The sequence below is a fragment of the Macrosteles quadrilineatus genome, unplaced genomic scaffold, assembly GCF_028750875.1.
Source record: "Macrosteles quadrilineatus isolate MER2022 unplaced genomic scaffold, UCM_ALF_1.0 Scaffold_3__2_contigs__length_128488019, whole genome shotgun sequence".
In the NCBI taxonomy this organism is placed as follows: Eukaryota; Metazoa; Arthropoda; class Insecta; order Hemiptera; family Cicadellidae; genus Macrosteles; species Macrosteles quadrilineatus.
The window spans coordinates 122,707,646-122,730,531 of record NW_026542596.1 but is presented as its reverse complement, the minus strand read 5'-3'; the positions used below and the strand labels follow the sequence as shown (position 1 = coordinate 122,730,531).

At 34.9% G+C, this 22,886-nt stretch overlaps 2 protein-coding genes across 2 annotated transcripts; one reads left to right on the top strand and one right to left on the bottom strand.

Moving 5' to 3' along the window:
- Positions 1-635: 635 nt before the first annotated feature.
- LOC128990873 (mediator of RNA polymerase II transcription subunit 4-like) lies at positions 636-8,604 on the bottom strand. Its single transcript, XM_054413501.1, has 4 exons — positions 8,266-8,604; positions 7,038-7,272; positions 4,310-4,481; positions 636-931 (listed from the first exon to the last, which is right to left on the bottom strand). Exons 1-4 carry the CDS (start codon positions 8,337-8,339, stop codon positions 651-653), a joined length of 762 nt encoding a protein of 253 aa, XP_054269476.1. The 5' UTR covers positions 8,340-8,604; the 3' UTR covers positions 636-650.
- Positions 8,605-12,225: 3,621 nt separating this feature from the next.
- LOC128990874 (ATPase inhibitor mai-2, mitochondrial-like) lies at positions 12,226-21,919 on the top strand. The gene is made up of 3 exons (XM_054413502.1): positions 12,226-12,402; positions 19,168-19,309; positions 21,644-21,919. Exons 1-3 carry the CDS (start codon positions 12,344-12,346, stop codon positions 21,782-21,784), a joined length of 342 nt encoding a protein of 113 aa, XP_054269477.1. The 5' UTR covers positions 12,226-12,343; the 3' UTR covers positions 21,785-21,919.
- The last annotated feature ends 967 nt before the right edge of the window (positions 21,920-22,886 follow it).

Sequence of the window (22,886 nt, the reverse complement as noted above, 5' to 3'; positions counted from 1 at the left end):
AAAAAACAAATAATTTAGTATATTGAAGCGTTATTATGCGCCTAATGGTTACAGAGAAAATCCAAAAAAACTGTAAATTTAAAATTCCCATGTTATTCTTATGGAGAATAAGTAAACTGTTGTAGTTTGCTTGTTTATGATCATATTTTGATCAAATTTGGAAAATACATTCATTTAATACTAAACTATTAACATAAAAAAAACACCTTTTTACCCTCACTGTTGCAGCAAACCTAAGTACTCGTTAAACTAATGTTATTTAAATAGGGAATAATGTGATATTTTTAAGGAGACATTTTAGTGTAAATCCAATCAGGCAAATGGAAATTCGCTTAGTCTGCAGGTTTGCTGCGGCGGGGGTATTTTGAAGTCTAGCAGTTGCCACTTTCATTTCAAGTTTGTTTCAGTGTAATAAATTTGGTTTAAGTAGCAGCTGGTTTAATGTTCAGCACAATATGTAACCTAATTGTGTAAAGATAGCAAATTCATTTATGATTTTGAAGGTTTTCATGGTATTATGGGAACTATGTTCAGTTCAGGGACACTGAATTTTCTTTCTGTAGGAAGGACCCGGAACGAGTACAGCAGCTAGTACTTATTTTAATATGGGTTCCAATATTCAGGTAAAAACCACAATGTATAAATAAGTTTTATTGTGAATCACTAGAAGAGCTGCTGCTAGAGTCGGTTGACATGACTTCCACATCCTCCGCATCTTTGTTGTGGTTGCGGGTGTCCATCGGTACAGAGCCTTGACCTACAGCCATGTGGATCTCCCCTGAGGGATGCCATTGGAACTGGTTCTGCTGAGACGCAGGTGGGGCATCCGCTGGTCGCAGCATGTCTGGCATGTTGGCAGTCTGCTGCATCATGTGACCGTTCATTGGCATGTCATTCAGCCGTCCCAAGAACCCCAGCCGCATTTCTATATCTGAAAAATATAGCATTGTGTTAATAAGTTATTGTGAAGGCTAGGCATAATTATTTTGGGTAAAATGGGCCTTTCCTTTGCATAGTGTTTTGACTGCACTACATTTTGGGAAGGGATATCCTCCCGTTTTCAAGTGGTCCTAAAAAAATAATACAGGTAGAGACATTGAAGTACATTGAAAAGTAACAATTGGCCTATGGCTTAAGTTTGAAATTGTACTAAACCTTTGTGAATACCCTGTATTATAAAACTGGTTTTTAATGTTTTATGATTGCTAAATTTTGTCAATGTCATACTTGGGAATAACGAATAGAAATTCCAACGATTAGTGATATTCGTTAGTCATCTCGGCTAACTTCTATCATATTTGTTAATTTTGAAAAAGTACTGGAAATAACGTCTACTCAGTTAGATTCTAGCTATCGAATAGATAATATACTCGTTAGTATTTTTGGAGGTTAAATAGTTAGATTTTTGGATAGACGGAAGTACCTCAAATACGAGTTTTTTGCACGTACAGTCTGGGTTGCGTTCAGTGCCCTTGGTCACAAACAACGCTGGGGGTGGGGAAAGGGAAAGTCCAGTTGCTTTGGTATGCACGTATGCAGTGGACCTGTGGTAGCCAAAAACAACACTGCAAGTACCGAGGGGGGGAATGTGGAATGTTTGTTGGGTGATTTGCCATCTCAAAACAATGTCTTCATTTGATGTTCGTTCTCTGACAAGTGTGAAGTTATTTTTTCTGTGGTAGCATCCTAGACCTGTATTACTCAACTCCCGATTAACCTGGATAAAATAGGCTTCCCGGATACGTAAAATCTAGTTTATCGGCAAAATACTATTAAATAGGAAAGTGTTTCTTAGTTGTCATATTTTAGTAATAGTTAAGTAATGGGTTTAGTAAGTTAGGTAATGTGACAATGATTAGTTATTAATAAACACAATTACAAGTTAGTTACTACTGAATATGTATATTAATAGGCAAGCATGTTTCTTTAAACCCTTTTTTCTCAGCTCGTGTACATCGCAGGGATAATCTATGCATATTGTTAGAAAAGATATTTGCCTGTTGTAGATGTGCAGAATAACTTTATAAATTTAAATAGGCTCAAAAACAAGCACAAAAAATGAATACAAATTTTTTTAACTTAACATGGGCCTTATGGGTTGTCATGCTGGTGACGAAACAAAAAAAAATATATAAACAGAAATTCCAATCATATGTTTTATTTACAGCATGGGCTAAAAATATATGTCACATTACATATTTTTGGTAGAGTTTTCAACCACTGGACGACCTCTAGTTTAACTCAATAGGTAAACCTGCCCAAGAAACAGCAAATTTCTCCAAAAACTAACTTTATTTTCTATCAGTTAGTTTTTAACTAGGTAACTAATAACTTAAATCAGTTACTATTTTAACTAACTAACTAATAACTTCTATAAGTTACTTTTTACGGGACTAACTAATAACTTTTAACTAGTTCAATTTTTTTACTTACTTTCCCAACTATGTAGTAATGAAAAATTACCATAGATTAATTTTTGTTTACTCATTAAAATCTCCTGAATGTATTGATTCTCTTGAATGATTTGTCAACTTAAACTTAATCTCCTTTTTTAATCCTGCACCTGGCAGCTAAAAATCTCTGAACTGGCAGGCCATTTTTTATTGTATGTACATAGGTTATTTTAGAGCTGTATAAATTGTGTTCTACCATACAAAAGTATATAATAATACAAAAGAGAAATTAAATCAGCAACTTAACACAATACTACTTTAAGTCACAATATTTATCTATTCAGATAAATAAACTCGGACACAATGAAATAAAATAAGTTAAACTAAACTTAAGCATGTGGTCCTTAAAACCAACTTGTGGATCATCTATATAAATAAAATTAGAGTTTTGTCAGTACATTGCTCAGAATTATATATTTTTAGGTTATTTTTACGTTTTATACATTAAAGAAGCAGAAACAAGTCTTATCTCTATTTCTGTCTGTCCGTCTGTCTGTAACGCTCAAGATGGCATTTTAAGCAATCTTCACCGTGAAAACGACAGTACCTATCAAAATCCAAGTCATTTTAATGTATTCACTGGATTGGCGAGAGTGTCTTTAGCGATTAAAATATGGCCTCACTACTTTGTAAATAAAATTACGGACGTTCAAAAATTCAGCTTTGTACGATTTATTGTCAGATTTTCGTTCAATTTTTATCGCAAATATTCGTCTATGAAATAACGAACAGCAGATCGGATCAAGATTATTTTTTCTAGCTGTCACTGATATGTTTACAAATGTTGTTTACAAATACCGCAACCATTTCGAATCACGTTTTGAAGGCAAATCCCAACAAAGTGAGATTAAAAACGTTTTTCTTACATAACGGATTTAATTAATCGCATGTGCAATATCATAGTGTAACCGTCCAGGGCAGGAACCAGAAATTCTTTGTGTATAAAACTGTTCTTGAGTTTTTATAACAAGAAAAAAGACCTTAAATCAGTGTTGTATATGGCTGGGACACTTAATGATCGTCGCCAATAGCTTACAATAAACAAGGTTTCTACTCATTGACAGCGCTTCAATGACGATTGTGTAAAGTGTAAAGTAAAAAATAACAACTGCAGTGGGTGATTGTAATAGAGGTTTACGGATGATGCTAAACTCGCTCTTCCAATGTGTCACTTTCTGTTTCTACTCACCGTGTAATGCAATCGCTGGACCATACAGCCAATAGGCCCATAGCCCATCTCTTGGGTACGTGCGCCTACCTATTTATTCATCTAACAACATTTTCGACGACGATCCTTGATACCAGTACTTTTCCATAGAATACCTGGCCTACCAACTTAAGAAATAAAATTACAAATGTCCAAAACCCAACATTGTGTGATTTTTGTCACTTTCAACTGACTACTATAAGATCCCCGTACGTAGAACGGACACACAGCTAGTATATTGAAAAGTAAAGTAACAGTATGAAGTACAGTAGACTTCCTCTTAAATATAGACTCCTCGGGACCGAGGCATGTCCGGATAACGGGTTTTCCGGTTAAACCGACGTACCCAAAAACTCGTTAAAATGGACTGTTTACTGTGATATTCAACTTAAATTTAGGAGAGCATTGTATTTAGACACGTGATCACTGTTCTCAAATCTTTCCCACGAGAACAGTCGTTTCAGTACTGCCCACTTCCTGCCGATCTAGTCTGGTTAAACCAATGTGCTGATGGAAATTGTTTGGTTAAAAAGATGTCATTTCCGCCGAGTGTAGTCCGGTTAAAAGGTGTCCGGATAAGAGGGAGTCTACTGTAGGTATGATGTTGTAATTCTATTTTGTCTACACTAGGTAATAACAGTTCACTTACCAGTGGGGTAAGGTCTGCGGGGGTCCCCAGGTGCCCAGGATAGGGGAGCACAAACTGCATTAGACGCACTTATCCTGTGAGCATACTTTATCAGCTCTTCTGAAGGGACTGGGTTTTTGTTCGCTCTGTTGATTGATTGCAACTTCTGTTTTGCTTGGAATATCGCTGTAGCCTGTAAATTGGAAGTGTTCCCAATCAGCGGACTAGTTTTGACCGTAAACACTGGTGCAAATGTGTAATGGCTTTAGGTTTGTTCCCAGATTTGTATAGCTGTGGTTGTTTACTACCAGATGTTCGGCATAATTAAATTTTTGTACTTTGGCGGATTTTGGAATTTACTCTTTGACACTTAAAAGCCCTAATCCTATTTTTTTATATCTCTGTTAAAATGTTTTTTGGGTTATTTCCTTTTAAGTCCTTTATAATATATTTACTTTAACACAATATGCCCATATTTAAAACTGAAATAAAAGCAAATACCCCTGCCGCAGGAAACCTGCAGACTAAGCGAATTTACATTTACCTGGCTGTATTTCTACTAAAATATTCCCTGAAAACTGTCGTATTTATTTCCTATCTATATACAGGGTGTTTCAGAATTCGTGTCGGATATTTACTACTATGGAAGTCCTTAGTTACTCACACAGCCACCATTTTGTTTTTTTCGCTTATTAATTGTTTTCTAAAAAATGGTAAGAGATACGAAATTGAAACTTTGCAAAAACATGTATGACAACTAGACAAAGCTACAAAAATTTATGAACATTTTTAAAATTCATAAAACAAAATGGCGGCCATTTAAAATTTTGTTTCTTAAATTACTAAAAAATTGTTGAGTTTAAAAAAAACTTACAAGAATAACTTTTTTAAGATAATTTAATTACAAATCGATTGACACCTTAATCTTTAAGATTGGATGAATATTAACTGAGATATGGCAGCTTTAGTAATACGTGACCGCTGTGTTAAGTTCTATCACCTAATAATTTTCTTTAGCCTTTACTTAGAACAGCTGATGATTTAAAAAATGATTCATACTGTACAAATAAATATTATTGATTTCTGTTCTTCTTGAAAACATGACTTTTATTTTTTCTCTCTTAATTTTTCATTAATTTACTCAAACATTCCACATTATTTAATGGTCCTTCGATCCAAGATATTACTTAAGCGATTTGGAATTACTTTCTTCCACTAAAACTCTTCATACATCAATATTTCCTCATTTTACCCATTGCTTTCTGTGTCTTTGAACTCTCAACTAACTGAACTCTTATTTCCATATTGAAACTGTTAACCCACTCATTTACACTTTGTGAATTTTTTACATTTATCTCATCATCTTTGTACAATGGCATCTACAAATAGTGATTTTAAATTTGAGACTTATACACGACTCACATCTTTTATTAAAGTTCGTCTCAACATAATAAGAAACATCGTAGATCAACATGTTAAACAAGAAGAAACATTAACAGTTGTGCAACACGAAGCCTTAAAGACTCTTATGCAAGAAACCCAGAAGAAGAAAGAGGACTTTGATTCTTATTTTTATCGAATTGTATCAAGTGAAGATGATTTGAACATTGAAACTTTAGCTGAAGACGAAGACCAAATCAATGAACTTTTCATCCACATCACCAGCTACATTAAAGTGCTGCTTTCAAAAATTGGTTCTAACCCTTATTTGGCCAAGGTTAATTGCAGTTCAGCTCAACCTCATAGAACTACTGCAGTGCATATAATCAAACGGAACTCATCAAGTCAGTTTCAAATCAAAGGCAACGACATTATACAACCTGGAACAAAACTCATCACAATAAAGAGGCCAGTGACAATCACAATACCTAAGTTCGCAAACACGATGATTAGAAATACCACAAAGACAGTGACAAAACCTCAACCAACGAATACAGATACAACAGTGAGCTCAACTACCTTGACAAGTGACAGTGCTGATCAACCAACGAATACAGATACAACAGTGAGCTCAACTACCTTGACAAGTGATAGTGCTGCCATCCAACCTACCAACATTGCTGTCATCCCAAGAGACAGTACTGTTATCCATCCTACTGATAATGATACCACCCATCCTACCGATCGTGTTGCTGTTAAACCAACAGACAGTGGCACCGCTAACACAACCCACAGTGCAACCACTACAGTAAAGACAGTCAAGCAATCCAGTCAAGTGGTTGAATCTTCCGATGAATGGTTCGCGAACTCGTTCGAATTCACGTGGGTTTACACATTTCTACCGAATTTCATAAAAATCAGATCATTTTTGCCCAAGTTATCGCACTAACGGACACATGTGAATGAAGGTCATTCGCCTATTGGGTCTGATGATGATTGGAGTGTCCAATCGAAATCAATCACCACTTACCATCATTTATGTACATATTTACCGTCTTGTGATAATTATAATTATAACTGGTGAAATAGGCCTACATCTTAAATTGAAGCGAGAATTCCAAAATAAATCAAATTTGTGTTTTTTGGTAGAGTAAACGATGCTTGATGTCAAATCTGTGCGTACATACCTTCAATTTGAGACCTCAATCATGAAAATCGGTCGTGTAGAAGAAGAGCTAAACGAACTCGGAAAAGAAAAACCAAATCTTTTCATAAGTTTAAATATAAAATTGAAGAAATTGCCGTGTTAAAACATTGATAAGGCTATGACAGAAGAAGCTTAGATACAGTTAGCCTACTCTATACTCACCAATATTTGTTCTGCTTCTTTTAAATGCCTTTGAAGTTGTTGGATGTCTTGATCTTGTTGTTCGACTTCAGTTCTTAACAGATCCATCTTCTGATTGATCTTTGCTTGATCCGAGGCCACTTTTAGGGTGTCTTTTAGCTCATTGTCTTTAGCAACCAGAAGAGCTGTTAAATTTTGTTGTTCTGGACCACTGAGTTTTTGATGTTTTAGAGCAATTGTGTTTTCTAATATTTCCCTGAAGCAAAGTTTATGTGTTGTTAACAGGCTTAGGCTTAAACTTATAACCTTAAATTACTGAATGGTGTGGTTACAATCTTATTTCCACAACATTTAAATTCAACATACTGTACTTTTAAGTTAAATTAAGTTACTTTCAGAAAAAGAATAAGATTAGCAAAAATTAACACTACAAACTTGGTCTTCAGGGTTTGAACATGTCACAAATACTTGTAAACTTATGGTTTAGGACCTGATGTTTCGGCCTCGTTACAGAAAGCCAAATTGAAAAAGATGTCAGACACTAAGTTACTAGGCCTATGTGTGCAGACTGCAGTTTATAACTTATTGTTAGTTAACTTAATAGCAGTGCTCGATTAGAAAAAAATGAGGTAAACTTAGGGCCTACCAGAACTGCAACCTAAGTTATTTAACTTACAATATGGGTAGTACAATGTGATTTGTATCTACCTTACTTAATTATGTAGATACCTTTTTATGCTAAATATTTAGCTTTCCGAAAGAAAAGTACCGTACCCCCCGTACCGGAACTCCGTTTTACCGAGTTCCCCCACAAATTGAGCACTGGTTAACTTAATAGTAACTTAATTGATGTTGACCCTTTGAGTTATAAATTGCCTGGGTAGCCGAGTGGTTATAGTGTTAACATTCTTGCCACCAAGACTGATAGTACTCAAATTTATAATAGGCCTAGTCTAGAGGTGACTAGTTTCGAGTCAAAGATCCTTTTTAAAATCCACATCAAATTAGTTCATAAATACAACACCAGAAGTCTTCATCAATAAGTTACACAAACGCACGTCAATGCAAAAAGTTAATACTTAATTAACAAAAACATTCCAAATAAACGGTAGTTCGGCTGCATTTAGGTACTGGGGTACAGTTCATTTCATCAAGAAATTCAAAAATAGGGTGCAATTCCTAAAATGCATATTTACCATGGTTAGTAAACCTTCATTTGGCTATTAATAACTTACTAAGGCCTACTTACTTAGTTATAAGTTCTATGTCATTTATCAGTGAAAGAAGTTTCTCCCCAGTGCTTATATTACTCTGCCTTGCCATTTGTAGGCAGATAACTTTGACTTTTACCAATGAATTTTAAAAAAACTCACTATTATCAACTAGGCTAGGCCTATTTTACCAGATAAAAATCATCATTCTCTATTAGGTAAGTTAGGCCTATTATAGTTGAGAAAGAAAAGAAACACTCTTGATGAAAATTTTCAGTAAATAATGTAAGCTCAAGAATTAAAAGACTATAGTAACAAAATCCAAATTCCAAACATTGACTATCACGTTACGCCATCATCATAGGCCAGGCTAATTGACTATTGACTATTATTATTGTACTTATTTTGGTTTGTTGTTGTGTTTGTTTGTTTGTTCTTGTTGAGGTTAATCTGCACTCCAGTTTCATTCCAAATCCAACCAATCCTTTATTTAGTCGGATCGGATCGGCTCGGATGTGTCGTGTCGTGTCGGTTCAAAAAATCCGTTGTGAGTGAAGTTAGCGGTTTTTTTTATTGGCGTTTTGAGTTTGACAAAAAAGTGATTTTTTTTCTCGGATCACCCCCGGAAATGTAGGCTAGGCTACCCTAGGGGGATTTTCGTTGAAGCGTTGAAGCAAGCGTACTAGGGAGGGGGAGAGGCAGCGCTACTCTCCCGCTCCCCCTCTCATACTGCGTTGTATGGGTTACTGGGAGTGGGAGATTTGGTAACAGAAATATCAGTTAACTATTTAAAACTTAGACTACATTATGCTACGAAAATTAAAAACTTAAATTCTAACCATAATATTAGAATATAAAATAAGTTTTAATCCTTTAAAAGAATGATGAACGCACTTTGGCGTCAGAAGACGCGATGATTGTTGAACATTTTACACTTTTTACTTGAAGTTTCTTTGGGCAAACAGATCAAATATAAGTTAGTTCAATATGATATTAAAAAATCTAGAATTTGATTGCCAAGAAATTGTTTTACTTTTTATGTTTGTAATTTAATTGTAACGGCTGTTGGTGTAAAAAAAGTTAGAGCGGCTTTACATTTTTTTCTTAACTTTAGCTATTTAAAATCACCTGCCTAGCACATAAATCCCTTAAAACTAGTAAAACATGTTATTAACAAATCGAGAGAACTATGAAAAATGCAAATTTAAAATGTATTTCACCACCCGAATTAAATTTTTCGTTTTAACCTATTAGTAAGATTGTTTTATAAACTGGAAAAATTAAAAAAGATTTATTGTAATTATTTTTCTAAATACCACTCTTAAATATAGGTGAATATATATTTTTTATTTCGTGAAACTATTAAGGAATACGAATAAATTGTTAATTTGTATAGATACATCATATTTTTTTCAAAAACGTCATTAAAGTAATGATATGTTCAAAGTTCAGGCCAATTCTTTCAACTTTGATCTTCAGTAATAAATAATAAACAATAGTTTTTATAGAAATGATTGACACTGTTCGATAGGAAATTTAATTTACTTTAAGAATGCCATCGGTGAATAACACAGGTGTTTTAGTTTAGCGACAATTTTAATTCGAAACTGCGCGCGTCGCGTTTTTCCCTATCTCTCCCATGTTATAGCCGCGGCTTTTTGCCACTCTACGGCTCCGCGTGCCCCTCTAGTGTTCTGCTAAAGCTGGCTTCACCGCAACATGTGTATTCCTATTCGCGTGCCCTCTCCTTAATGTTTAATCCTCCTAGAGGCAAGGAGCAAGAAGCTTTTGTTTCCTTAGTCAATGCTTCAACGAAACTACAGCGTGTCCTCTCCAATGTTTAATCCTCCTAGGTTGTCGTTGTCGACCTTCGTTTGAGTTGACTATGGATGACTTTGACTACCACCACCATTATAGTGGGGAGGCGAATGGCCAAAATTCCAAAGTTGGCTCACCCCGAAAGGTAACCGGTGAACACTATGCTAGATGATATTGTATAGCACTAGAGATGTTATTTTGACCGGTGTTCATTCTGTATGAGTGGGACTCTCTTTTCTGGACGCCATTTTCAGTGGCGGATGGCACTGTTTGATCTTTGTATAACTCGAGCAAAAATGAACCGATTTTGATGAAATTTGGTATAAACGTTTAAACTTACATTTATTCGAATGGGTTCACCAACCAGCATGATCTGATCATGGGAGCGGGGGTTTATGAGGGTTTTATGGGGTAAAGATGGGATTTTCTTATTCTTTGCCCCCAAAGCACACAATTTTCCTATTTTTCTCTAAACCATTTTAAAGAACTTAAAAAACAAATAATTTAGTATAATAACGTATTTTTGTACCCTTATTGGTTACGGAGAAAATTAAAAAAAAAGTGTTAATTTAAAATTCCCATGTTATTCTTATGGAGGATATCGTCAACTCTTGTAGTTTGCTTGTTTATGGATATATTTTGATCATACTTGGTAAACTTATTTATTTATTCTAAGATATTAATATATTCTACTAACGTTCACGCTTTATTAGCCTCCCTGTAACAGCAAACCTAGGTACTCGTTAAATCTATCTAATGTTATTTAAATTGAATTAATTTAAAAACGAATCAGGTAATTGGAAATCCACTTAGTCTGCAGGTTCGCTGTGACGGGGGTATTTTATTCTTGACATTTCTTCCTATACCTAGTGGTTCAGGAAATAAGCAGTTGGGGTTTCCTCCATGTTAATTAGATTGGTCCGTTTTAACTGTCACCCTAATGTATCCCGTTGGGCCTTCGCACTTTTCTATATACACAATTTATCTTCTATTTTTTAAATAATGGACCTCAATACAATGAGTCATTAAATAAACTTTTATTTAACAATAATTAACTATAATTAACAATAATTAACTTTTACTATACAATATCATCTAGCACAGTGTTCACCGGTTACCTTTCGGGGTGAACGCTACACGTTACGCAAGAGCGTGTTTACATCACTGGTAAATTATGCAACTCGCTTCCACTCGTTGCACAACATTCAACCTGCGTGATGTAAAAATGCTCTTACTACACTTGTAAGTTGTAAGGTAATAGCTATTTACCTTACAACAAGTGTAGTAAGAGCGTTTTTACATCACGCAGGTGAATGTTGTGCAACGAGCGGAAGCGAGTTGCATAATTTACCGAAGTGATGTAAACACGCTCTTGCGTAACGTGTAACGTACAAGATTTTACCTGACCCGACAATATACAGGAGGTTACGAACAATATTTGTCATTATCCATTTCACTCATCTTCTAACAGTAACGTTTATTTACAAACAAAAGACAAAAGCTAGGTTAGGAAAATTCTTCAAAACATAACAATAAAATTCAAGCGCACAGCTGATTTCTAGCGTTGAACGTCGTTGGCTCCATAGAGGTATATTTTTTAAGTTAAGCACTCAATGTTATTTAAATGGGTTTCATTACATCACAGAGTGAGTTTTCTTCAACTTTACATCACTCGAGAAGTAACGAAGTTATATACATCACGCTTGGGATAGGGAAGTTTAACATGGCGGGTTAGGTAAATAGCTATTACGTATTTTACTAAATTTGCCTCCCCACTACCAGGCACCAACACTGACACCACACCTCTAAAGAAGTAAGTAAACAATAAACATAGACCGGTAGACTCAGCTGATCCGAATCGAATCTTGTCACTTGTCAGACACTGGAGACACTTGAGCTATAATTCTAACTGGAGGTAGCACTGCCATGGTAGAAGTCTGTCAAAAGCGTGTCGCTGATTTTGTTAGGTTGGTATAGCAGTGAGTTTTTTATCCAATAACATGGCTTCCATAACTAGGTTGGTATAGCAGTGAGTTTTCTTATCCAATAACATGGCTTCTTATAACTCACACCTCACGCAAACATGGCGGCTGGCGACACGCATCTTTGACATTCAGAGTGCTACCTCCAGTTAATTATAGCTCAGTCTCAGTCTCTCCAGTCTCCCCCCTCTCCTCAGTGCACTAGACAGACTGACTGAGAGAGGTTATTTTCGTTGAAAGCTTCCAAAGTTGTTCGCCTAAAGTTTACTTTTGAAATATTGTGCAACATCTATTTTATTCGTACACATTGAATATCATGTCCTTATTTGCTACTAGGATCCTCAAGGTCACTGCAGAGCGAGGAGTTTTGATTTCGTAAGTATTTTATCAGCTAAGTACAAATAATTAGTTAGCAAATAATAAACTTAGCCTAGTTTTGGTGTTGGAACATGGTCTCGCAACATGATTGCCTCATTCGCCTGTTTCTGTTATGTCTTGTCTTGAGTATTGTTCATTCACTTTGAATTGAAGATTGAATCTCCAGGGGGTACAGTTTCTTAACTGGGCTATGCTAATATCGATTGAAACTATTGATTCGATTAATAAACTTTCATGCAATTTTTTCACCATCAGCAAGTTTGGTTGGTTAGGTTAGGTTATGATAACCCTTTGAGTGCCTCGAGCGGGTGAAACAATTTTTATACTATGGACACTTGGAGGGTTAAGTTAGCAATATGCCAAAAATGACGGATTTTATGTCAAACCATTGTTATGTTACGTTAAATAAGTTAGGTTAGGTTAGTTTAGATTATATTTAGTTTGGTAAAGGAGTGGGCCGGGCATTTTCGGAACTTTGCAAGTTTTTTATGATTTTTCAAACTTGATATCCTAGGTAAAACGGCAGTTGCCGAAAAAGTGCCAGAGGAGAAAAGTACCTAATTAAAATGTCCTAAATATAATAGTAAAAACACAATAAAGTATAAATAAAAATATTAAAAAATAAAAATAAACACGATTTTTAAACTCCATTTTCAGGGTGAAATAGGCTGATTGAAGCCTGAAAACTCTACCAGAAAAGTTGTTCCAGCAGAGGATTAAATCGTGCTTGTTGGACAACCCCTGCAATTCTGTGCAGAACTTGTAATACTATTGTCTTGACTTGGCCTATTACCAGATTGTGTTTAATGGCTGAATAAATGATGTGATTTGGTACTTACCGTCTACAGTCAAAACGTTTATGACAAACTCATCCTCCTAAAAGAACATGAAAAAGACCAGCACAGCTACAACACCAGAAGAACACAAGACCTTGATATGCCACGCTGTTGTTTGAGTCGTAACTTACACCACAGAAAACATACTACTATAACCCAGAATGCCAACCGCATGGTAAAAAGCATTAAGTGTTTTCAGAGAGCTTTGCCTGTCAATCGTAGGCAGCGCCACCAGCGTTGCTATGCTGAGTGCATGGCAACGCTGGTGGCGCTGCCTACGATTGACAGGCAAAGCTCTCTCAAAACACTTAATGCTTTTTACCATGCGGTTGGCATTCTGGGTTATAGTAGTATGTTTTCTGTGCTTACACTAAAATGTTATCCCCGCTCTGCAATAAAGGTTTTCCATACAGTGCGAGTGTATGAGATGGATGAAAAGTTTTCTTACTTTTTTATATTTAAATAAATACTCACTTTTTACATTAAACAAAATTATTATTCACAAAACCAACAACAAGATTCTCAAACACATTCCACTAATAGTTTTTGTTTACAGCATTTAAATTGTTGTGATGTTATTTTAATAATTTCATTACAGCTGTTCTTTTTCTAGTAAAGGCAGGCTTAAACAAACATTTTATTTTTATATTATATTTAACACTCCCCCTTAAGAATAAAATGTTTTATATATTTCTCAACGCTAGATTCTTGAAAACCCATACTGCTATAGCTTAGTTAATAATATTGTTTGTGTTTTACAAAGTTGAAAAACAGTTTTAACATTTGAAAATACAATGTTTTTATTAGATTGTCTATTTATTGTCCATTTAATTTAATGAATAATATTTACATTATATTTACAGTACATTGTTTACCTCATCATCTTATTTCTAAGTTTCAACTCAAAATTAGACAAAGCTTTTAATGGTTGAAATTTAGGCTAAGTAAGAGATTTTGTGAAAATGTCACCCAACTGTTCATCAGACCTACAGTATTGGAGTGCAAACAGGCCTTCATGAAATTGTTCACTTATGAAGTAATAGCGTACATCAATGTGTTTGCTTCTGCGGTTCATTTGACCAGATTGAATCATTTTCATCGCGCTTTGATTGTCAATGTTGAGTGTTATTTTCACTGGCTTGTTAGTAAGTTCACTAATAAGAGTTTTCAAATATTTTAGTTCCTTGCAGCATTCAGCAGCGGAAATATATTCTGCTTCAGCTGTTGAAAGTGCTACAATGGGCTGTTTTCTTGAGCTCCAAGTCACAGGTCCACCTGCGAACATTATTACATAACCACTTGTACTTTTTCTGTCTTGAGTGTCTCCTGCAAAGTCAGAATCACAATAAGCATTCAGCTCAATTTTGTCACGTTTAATTGAAGAGAATTTTATTCCATGGGTTTGTGTTCCTTTTAGATATCTAAGGGTTCTCTTTACATTTTGGATGTCATTTTTGTCAGGATTTTCCAAGTGTCTACTTTCATAACTGACTGAAAAACTCATATCAGGTCTGGTTTTGTTAGTGAGGTAAAGCAGACTTCCTACTGCTTCTCTGTAAGGAAAAGCTCCTTTAGTAGTATTTTCATCTGGAGTTTCAGTTGTATCTTTCAGGTTAATTGGTGTCTTTACTTCTTTGCAGTTCTTCATATTGAATCTTTCAAGAATTTGTTTTGCATACTTTTCTTGGCTGATTAAAATTCCGTCCCTGTTACGTTTGATCTCCATCCCTATATAAACTGTTGGATTTGGACTTATCGTCATCTCAAATTCATCTTCAAGTTGTTTTAGTAGGTTTCAATTTTTCCTTCATTTTTACCAATCAAAATGCCATCCATGGATAGCTAAGTAGAGATCGTTATCGGGATTCTTAAAAATACACTGATCTGACTTCAGTTGTGTCAATCCTTGACTTTTAAGAAATGAAGTAAATTTCTTGTTCCACAAGCATGGGGCCTGTTTTAAACCATACAATGATTTATTTAGTTTACAGACTTGACCTTGTTCTTCAAAACCTTCTGGTATCAACATATACACGTCTTCTTCCATTAGACCATATAGAAATGCTGTTTTTATGTCAAATGTTTGTATATGCATGTTTTCTTGTGCTGCTATAGCAAGAAGTAATCTTAGTGAAGTACTGTCCACTACAGGACTAAATGTATCTTTGAAATCTATTTTACCTTTTTGCTGACATCCTTTAACAACAAGTCTCGCCTTATAGGTTCCATCATCTTTGACTTTGAAAATCCATTGAGTTGTTAAAATTTGCTTTCCTAAAGTTTCTTTTCTGTCAACAATTTCCCAAGTTTCATTTTTCTTCAGAGATTCTTTTTCATTATTTATTGCAATTTTCCATTTTTCTTTTTCATCTCCATTGATACACTCATTGTACGTCAAAAATGCGTTAAGATCGTAGTCTTCATATCTGACGGGTCTTTTTATGTTGTTTCTCTGTCGAAAATTATATCTTTCGTTTCTTATTTCAGGTTCTTCTTCATCAGTATGTCCATTTTCGTCTTGATATAGGTCTTCTGGTTCCTGTTCATGTTCTTCTTCGTGTTCAGGTATAGTGTCTTCTTCTTCTAGTTCTTCACTTTCATCTAGTACAGCTTCTTCTTTAACGTCTTGTCGATCATCGGTTTTAGGTTTAGTAGTAACACTGTTCTTTACAAAAATCACATCTCTTGAAATGATTATCTTTCTTTTCTCTTCATCCCACATTCGGTATCCATTTAAAGCATAACCAACAAATATCATTTTCTTGCTTCTTTTGTCGAGTTTCTTTAGTCGACCTAGTGTCTTACAGTATGCTTCCGTTCCGAATGCTTGTAGTCTAGAGAGATCTGGTTTCTTGTTATACCATTTTTCAGCTGGAGTTCTATCGACAGTTATAGATGGGCTTCTATTTAACAGATATGCAGCTGTTAACACTGCCTCTCCCCACATGTCTTTTGACAGATTTGTATCAAAGAGCATTGCTCTAGCTTTATTTAACAGAGTTCTGTTCATTTGTTCTGCAGTTCCGTTCAGTTGTGGTGTATGAGGAATAGTGTAATCCAGCACAATCCCTTTTTCCTTGCACCAATTTTTTAGGTTTGTCGAAACATATTCGCCTCCATTGTCACATCTTATTTTATGTGCTTTAAGGTTAAAGTATGCTTCTGCTTCATTGATGTATTCTTTAATGTATTGATTGGCTTCATCTTTAGTTTTCAATAAATATACTTTACAGAAATGAGTATAATCATCAATGCAAGTAAGGATGTAACTTTTTCCGTCATGTGTAGAGGGTTCTATTTTTCCACACACATCTGAATGGATTATATGTAAGGGCTTTGATCCTCGTTCCCTAACAGTATTAAAAGGCAATCTGGTATGTTTTGCTTCAATGCAAGCTGTACAAAATATGTTCTCACATTTTGTTATATCAGATGGCATTCCACTTGACATTTTAGTTAGTTTCTTGATGCTCTCATTATTTAGGTGTCCTAACTTTTTATGCCATATTTTCATTAATTCACTAGAATTTTCTTGATTTTCACCGTTGTCTTCTTGTTGACTGCTGTTATTTACCACCTCACCTGACTGAATTGTGACATTGCTGGTATTACCATTAGAGAGACTATTTTCACTACAAATGCTGCTTCTTAAATTGACTATATACAATCCCTGACTATTTTTATTACCTTCAAGTATCATTTCATCGTTTTTAATTACTTCTACTTTATTTTGAGTGAAGACAACTGTACCACCTTTTTCCGTAATGGCATTTACAGACATTAAATTATTACTAAGTTCTGGTACGTAAGAGACATTATTTAAAATACACTTGTCCGTTTCAATGCTACCAATACCTAGAGAAAACATTGACTGGTTTTTCTTAGCGACTGATATTTCCTGTTTGAACTCTTTTAAGTTACTTAAAATATTACTGCAGTTGGTCATATGGTTTGGGGTGCAACCACTGTCAACAACAAAAGCCTTGTTAACTTTTACTTCATTTATATGCTTAGGCATACTTGTTTCAAGGATTAGGCCTACCTGTTCCTCCTTAACCTTGGTCAGAAAAACAGTTTTATGGGTGTTTTTAGGATCTTTGTTATTGTTATTTTTACTAGACCTATCTCTAAAAAAACAATTCTTAGTATCACGGTTACTTTTCTTACAAATAGTACACATCATTGGCCTATTTTCCTTAACTTTATTTTTAAGATAACAGTTTGACTCATAATGGTTATTCTTTTTACAAAAAGAGCAAAACTTTTTACTAGGACAATTCTTTTGAATGTGACCTATCTTTTGACAAGTGAAACATTTTACTTTATTAGGCTTATTAAATATAGTCATACCTTGTTCATATTGAGTAGAGCTAGCCTTAAAAACTGTACTTTCATTACCACTACTGCTGTCCATAGATTTCATCTTACTTTCCTCTTGAACAAGTCGAGCTTTCAGATTTTCGAGTGTCCTTTCCGTAGCTGATGTCGAGTCCCAGGCACTGTTGAAATGTCTGAAGCTTTCTGGTAGTATCGTCAGGATCTTCGTTATCACCATTGTGTCATCTATTTTCTGGTTGAGTTGGTTTAGTTTATAAGTTAGGTTCTGTATTAGGCAAAGGTTACTCATCATATCAATTTCTCTATTGTACTTGAAGTTGTAAAAGTCCTGAAGTAATGCACACTTTTGGGTTTCAGTATCTTTTTGAAAAAGTCTTTTTAGTGTTTGAAACATTTCATGGGCGTTTCTACAAGTTAAAATATGAGGTTTAATTTGGTTATCAATTGTTAGCAATATATAATGTTGAGCCTTGGCATCCTTTACCTTCCACTTTTTTATTTTTGATGCATCATCACCTTGTTCATCTAAGGTTTCAGTTCCGTTTACTACATCTATCAGTTCTCGTGCTTTGAACAACACACTAATCTCAAATTCCCACATAGCAAATGTTTCCACGTTTTTAAGTCTTTGAATAGTGTTATAATCATTTTCACTGGTCATTATTAATGAATGTTGATATACTCACGCTAAGAGACAACTTCAAACTTTGTTCTTCTGGTTTTAGTTTTATGGCATTAATAGCCCTGTTCTCACTTGGTTTTATTTTATGGCATGAGCAGCCCTGGGTGTTAATTTTTAGTTTTATGGCATGAGCAGCCCTGGGCCCATAACCTGAAAAGTTTTCTTACTTTTTTATATTTAAATAAATACTCACTTTTTACATTAAACAAAATTATTATTCACAAAACCAACAACAAGATTCTCAAACACATTCCACTAATAGTTTTTGTTTACACCATTTAAATTGTTGTGATGTTATTTTAATAATTTCATTACAGCTGTTCTTTTTCTAGTAAAGGCAGGCTTAAACAAACATTTTATTTTTATATTATATTTAACAATGGAACTACCAAAATTTAAAAAGGTTGTTCTCGGAGCTCTAGGCCACAATATTCATTGGGGGAACTCGATGAAGAGCCAATTTTCAAACCTTAGCCCAAAATATATCCACCATGTCACAGTAAAATGTAAATATTGTAAATAGTGAAATTTACACAATCTATCCAACAGTTTCGGTCAAGGATAAAGACTTCAAGTGAATAAATTACTCACTTAACTGCACTTCATAACTAAACCTTGGAATTAATTGGGAGGATGTAGGCAACAACAACAAAGGTTAATTAATATAATCCAAGTTTTCAAAAATATAGTACCTATAGCAAAAACAAAAAAACTTTTAATCCCTAGTTGTAATACTTACTAGCCCCTCTGTAAAATACCTTTAGACTTACTTTGTATTCACAAACATTTTGATCTCAATCAATTTTTTAATAATAAAAATTAAACATGGCCAGGGATTACAGTAGTATTAAAATGGAAGTTTGTTAAAATGGAAGTTTGTTACCAAAATGTTAACTCTTGCTGCAGCCCTCTAAGAGCCATGAGTCAAATTGGAGATCTTGGGAGTGGCGCAGGGAAGGGAGGTGGCGGAGGTGGTAGCATCAGATCGGCTGGCGGAGCTTTTGGAAAAATGGAGGCAGCCAATGAAGAAGAATACTTCTACAAGCAGGTGAGAACCAGATTTGTAAAACATGTGGTGACAATCCTCAAAGCGGAATATCTTCCCCGGTTCAACAATAAAACTATTTTATTCTCTCTATTATAAAATAGTTGCCTGGCTTGAAATTATATAAATAAATAGATTAAAAGGTCATTATTTACATGCAGGTTTTCCTTAGGTTTTTCAAACTTAGGACTTAGGATGCTCAAGTCGAAACTAAAAACTAAACAAGCGTAATCTGGCTCTTTGTGTGGAAAACATCCAATTTCCTCCCTTACTTCGAATCTAGAAAACTTTAGTCGTATACTTCCATATACAATGACATATATCTGATACAAAATTTGCTTGTTAGATAGTGGAAGCTTGTTCTAAGGTTTTCATAAGACTCAAAGAAGGGGAAAGGATAATTTGTATGATTGAAAGAAACAAAAAAAAAAAAAAAAAAACAAAGTAAAAATATAACTTTGATTATGTTTGCATATTAATCTGTCCCCCCCCCCCCCCACAGGATGCCACTTGTCCCTAGCCTGGAACTGTTTATACATTAGCCTACTTTAGGTTAGGTCAAGAAGGTCCTGGCATTATCATTATGATCAAATCCTTTGGTGATTGGTGAAATTTGGTGGGATCTCGGGGACCATAGTCCCGTGCTCAGCCTCTAGACCAGTTCGCTCCTCAAACATTTAGGGTTAAGACATATACTTCAGTCATAGTTATCTTAACTTAAACAAAGGGTTTTTTTCTGTTATGAATAAATAATGTAGTAAGCCTTATACATGATGTAAATTATAATTTGTGGAGCATCTCACCAGCCATCAGAATATAGAATTGAATTATAAAGTTTAGAGCCTATGGACCTATCAAGAGCAGTAGCCTACAAAACTTTCCGCCGCTTTATTATTTATGTGATTCATTGCTATACAGTGTTTTGTTAGTTTGAGTGAGCCATGATTTTAAACAGTACAGTTTGTATAACTGAACCAAGATAAATGACCAGAAATGGCATGATTGCGCAATAATAATAATTGTACAAATTTCACTATCCGCGGTCTCCCCCCCCCCTCCCCCGCCTATTTCCGGATAGTAGAGATTCTAAATTACATTACAGCAGTGTGGGATATTTTAAGGCCCTATGCTCCAGAAAAAGTCAACAGATTAAGTTAAGTCAAGAAGTATTACAATACTTTAAAATAAATTAAGCCAATGCTACTTAATTGTGTTTTACCGAGGACAAATCTCGACTATTGACTGGGGTGCTGTTCTGGAAACCTTGATTTAGCAAAATTCCTTCAAACCTAACCTCAATACAAGGAACTTTATTATGGAAAATTCAGTTTGGTCCCTTAAGATTTGTTATAACAAGATTAGACTGTTTGTGACATTATGTATGATTTTTTTTATACATATGATATAAAAAAAGTACAAGAAGTCATTAAAGGTTTTAATGATTTGATTTAGTAAAAATTTAATTTCTGTGACTCACGGAAATGACAAACTTTGAGTGGTAGAAATTAATTAGTAGATTAATAGGTAGATTAATATTACAGGTTTTACTAATCTGTTATCCCGGATGCTCTGTAGAACTCTTAGCCCAACTGTTCAGAAAAATACCAAATTCGCCTTGAACAGTGAGGAAATAATTATATCATTTAGAAACTGACTAGCATTAACACGTTCGCTGCTACGGACGTTCCGGAACGTCAGCCGGGCCACGGCGCCAGGAGCTAAGAACGTTCCAGAACGTCACCGTTCAATGTTGTTTAACGTTGCTATGGATAAGCCAGCACGTCACAAGCGTTCTATATTTCTTTGCAGCTCGTGGGGACGTACTTTTCTGACAATAAAAAATATAGTTTCCCAAATCACCACCAGGGTCGTTTGGAACAGGGCTTTGTTTTACCTCTTTCCTGCTAGATAGCGACACTACTTTACCGACTGTAACCTGGGTAGTGCTGCTATCTATCAGAATCCCTTAGTACTATATCCAAAGCCAGTTTTATTGCAGAACATTGCCATCCAGTATAACTACTGTTGTTTTTACTGTAATTCAGTGTATCGGTGGCAATGTCACGCAGCGGCCGAGCGTAGTTCAGCAACTGGCGCCGTCCCGGCATCTAGCGCTCAGCAGCGAACGTGTTAATAAGTCACAAAAAAAGTTTTAGAAGAAAATTACACATAAGTTTTAATTTAATTACCAGCTGAAAAAACATGGCATAGTCATTAGACAAAGAAACATTGATGAGCGATTATACATATTTTAAAACATCAAGCTTTGCTAATTCAGTATTGCAAATCAAGTTATAGGCTACTTTTTTAATATTGTAAATTGAAACTATATTTCAGCAAAGAGCTCAGTTGGAGAAGTTGAAAGGAGATTTGCATGACGAAATCAGCTTCCACGAGGAGCAGATCAAGCGACATCAAGAAGCAATCGAAAGACACAAGAACAGAGTGATTCAGATGGAGCAGGGAGGCAACAAGTAGACTGAAGCCCTCGTGTTAGACCCGAGTATTACGATCATCTTAGAATCACACTTTCATTATTAATGTAACTGTGGAACTGATTTTGCACTTTGTACTATTCAATCAATTATTTACTATTAAATGCATGTAAGATAACTGCAGGCTACGGTTGATTATTCCTTAGCCTTTCCTTGCCATCAAATCAAATCACTGACTATGAAAAATACTCGATTCCCTTGTTAGAGTTGGAAGTTTTAGGAAAAAAAATTACTTATTATATTATATTATATACCATTATTTTGTTACGTTCATTGATAGCCTATAAATGACCAATGGCATCTGGGTCTGGTAACTTTCTCTTTGGTATCAAGCAGTAACCTTGAAGGCGAACACTACAACATCACGGCTAGCCTGACAATCCTGTGTTGTGAAAAACTAAAAGAGAAATAGCAATATATCTAAAAAAAATTCCAATTAAGTTCTTCAAGGAAAACCCCTGATTGCAGCTGGTTCGGTGGTGGGACGCCTTTCTAAAGGCAATGCTTTTTAGCGAAATACCCATGGTTACGTTAAACACCAAACGTTATGTTCTCGGGACCCACTTATAAGTCATTATTAATAGTCTATCATTATTTATCATCATACATTTATTAATACTAGAGGTCGTCCAGTGGTCGAAAATTCGACCAAAAATATGTAATGTACGTACACGCATTGACTATTGGATACTGAAGTAGACATTCCATCTATGTGGACCAGCTCTTGCCATTTTTTTTTTTTTTTTTTTAAAAGAACATGTAGTTGTGTGTGAGCCAGTCACAGAATGTGTGTCTAAAATCATATTTTCTACCTTATTTTGTCATAATAATAAGTCATTCCATAAGTTTGATTTAGTAAAAAACATTGTGTATTCGACAGAAATTAGTCATTTAGATCAGCGCAATCTGTTGGTGGCTCACATCAACGACGACAAATTTAATTTAAAAACTGGCTACAACTTTAACATGGGGATGTAAGGAGTATGTTTTATCCATGGTCAAAGGTCCAGACTTCTCTATTTTCAACCCACACTGTAAATAAAACATGTGATTGTAATTTGTTCCATTTGTTTTGATTTTCTGTT

Excerpts from the sequence above, each read along its gene's own strand:
- LOC128990874 (XM_054413502.1), top strand. The coding sequence starts at position 12,344 with ATGTCCTTATTTGCTACTAGGATCCTCAAGGTCACTGCAGAGCGAGGA. Across the intron at positions 12,403-19,167 it reads GAGCGAGGAGTTTTGATTTC|CCCTCTAAGAGCCATGAGTC; the intron begins GTAAGTATTTTA and ends CTCTTGCTGCAG. Across the intron at positions 19,310-21,643 it reads AAGAATACTTCTACAAGCAG|CAAAGAGCTCAGTTGGAGAA; the intron begins GTGAGAACCAGA and ends ACTATATTTCAG.
- LOC128990873 (XM_054413501.1), bottom strand. The coding sequence starts at position 8,339 with ATGGCAAGGCAGAGTAATATAAGCACTGGGGAGAAACTTCTTTCACTG. Across the intron at positions 7,273-8,265 it reads GACATAGAACTTATAACTAA|GGAAATATTAGAAAACACAA; the intron begins GTAAGTAGGCCT and ends ACTTTGCTTCAG. Across the intron at positions 4,482-7,037 it reads AAGAAGCAGAACAAATATTG|GCTACAGCGATATTCCAAGC; the intron begins GTGAGTATAGAG and ends TCCAATTTACAG.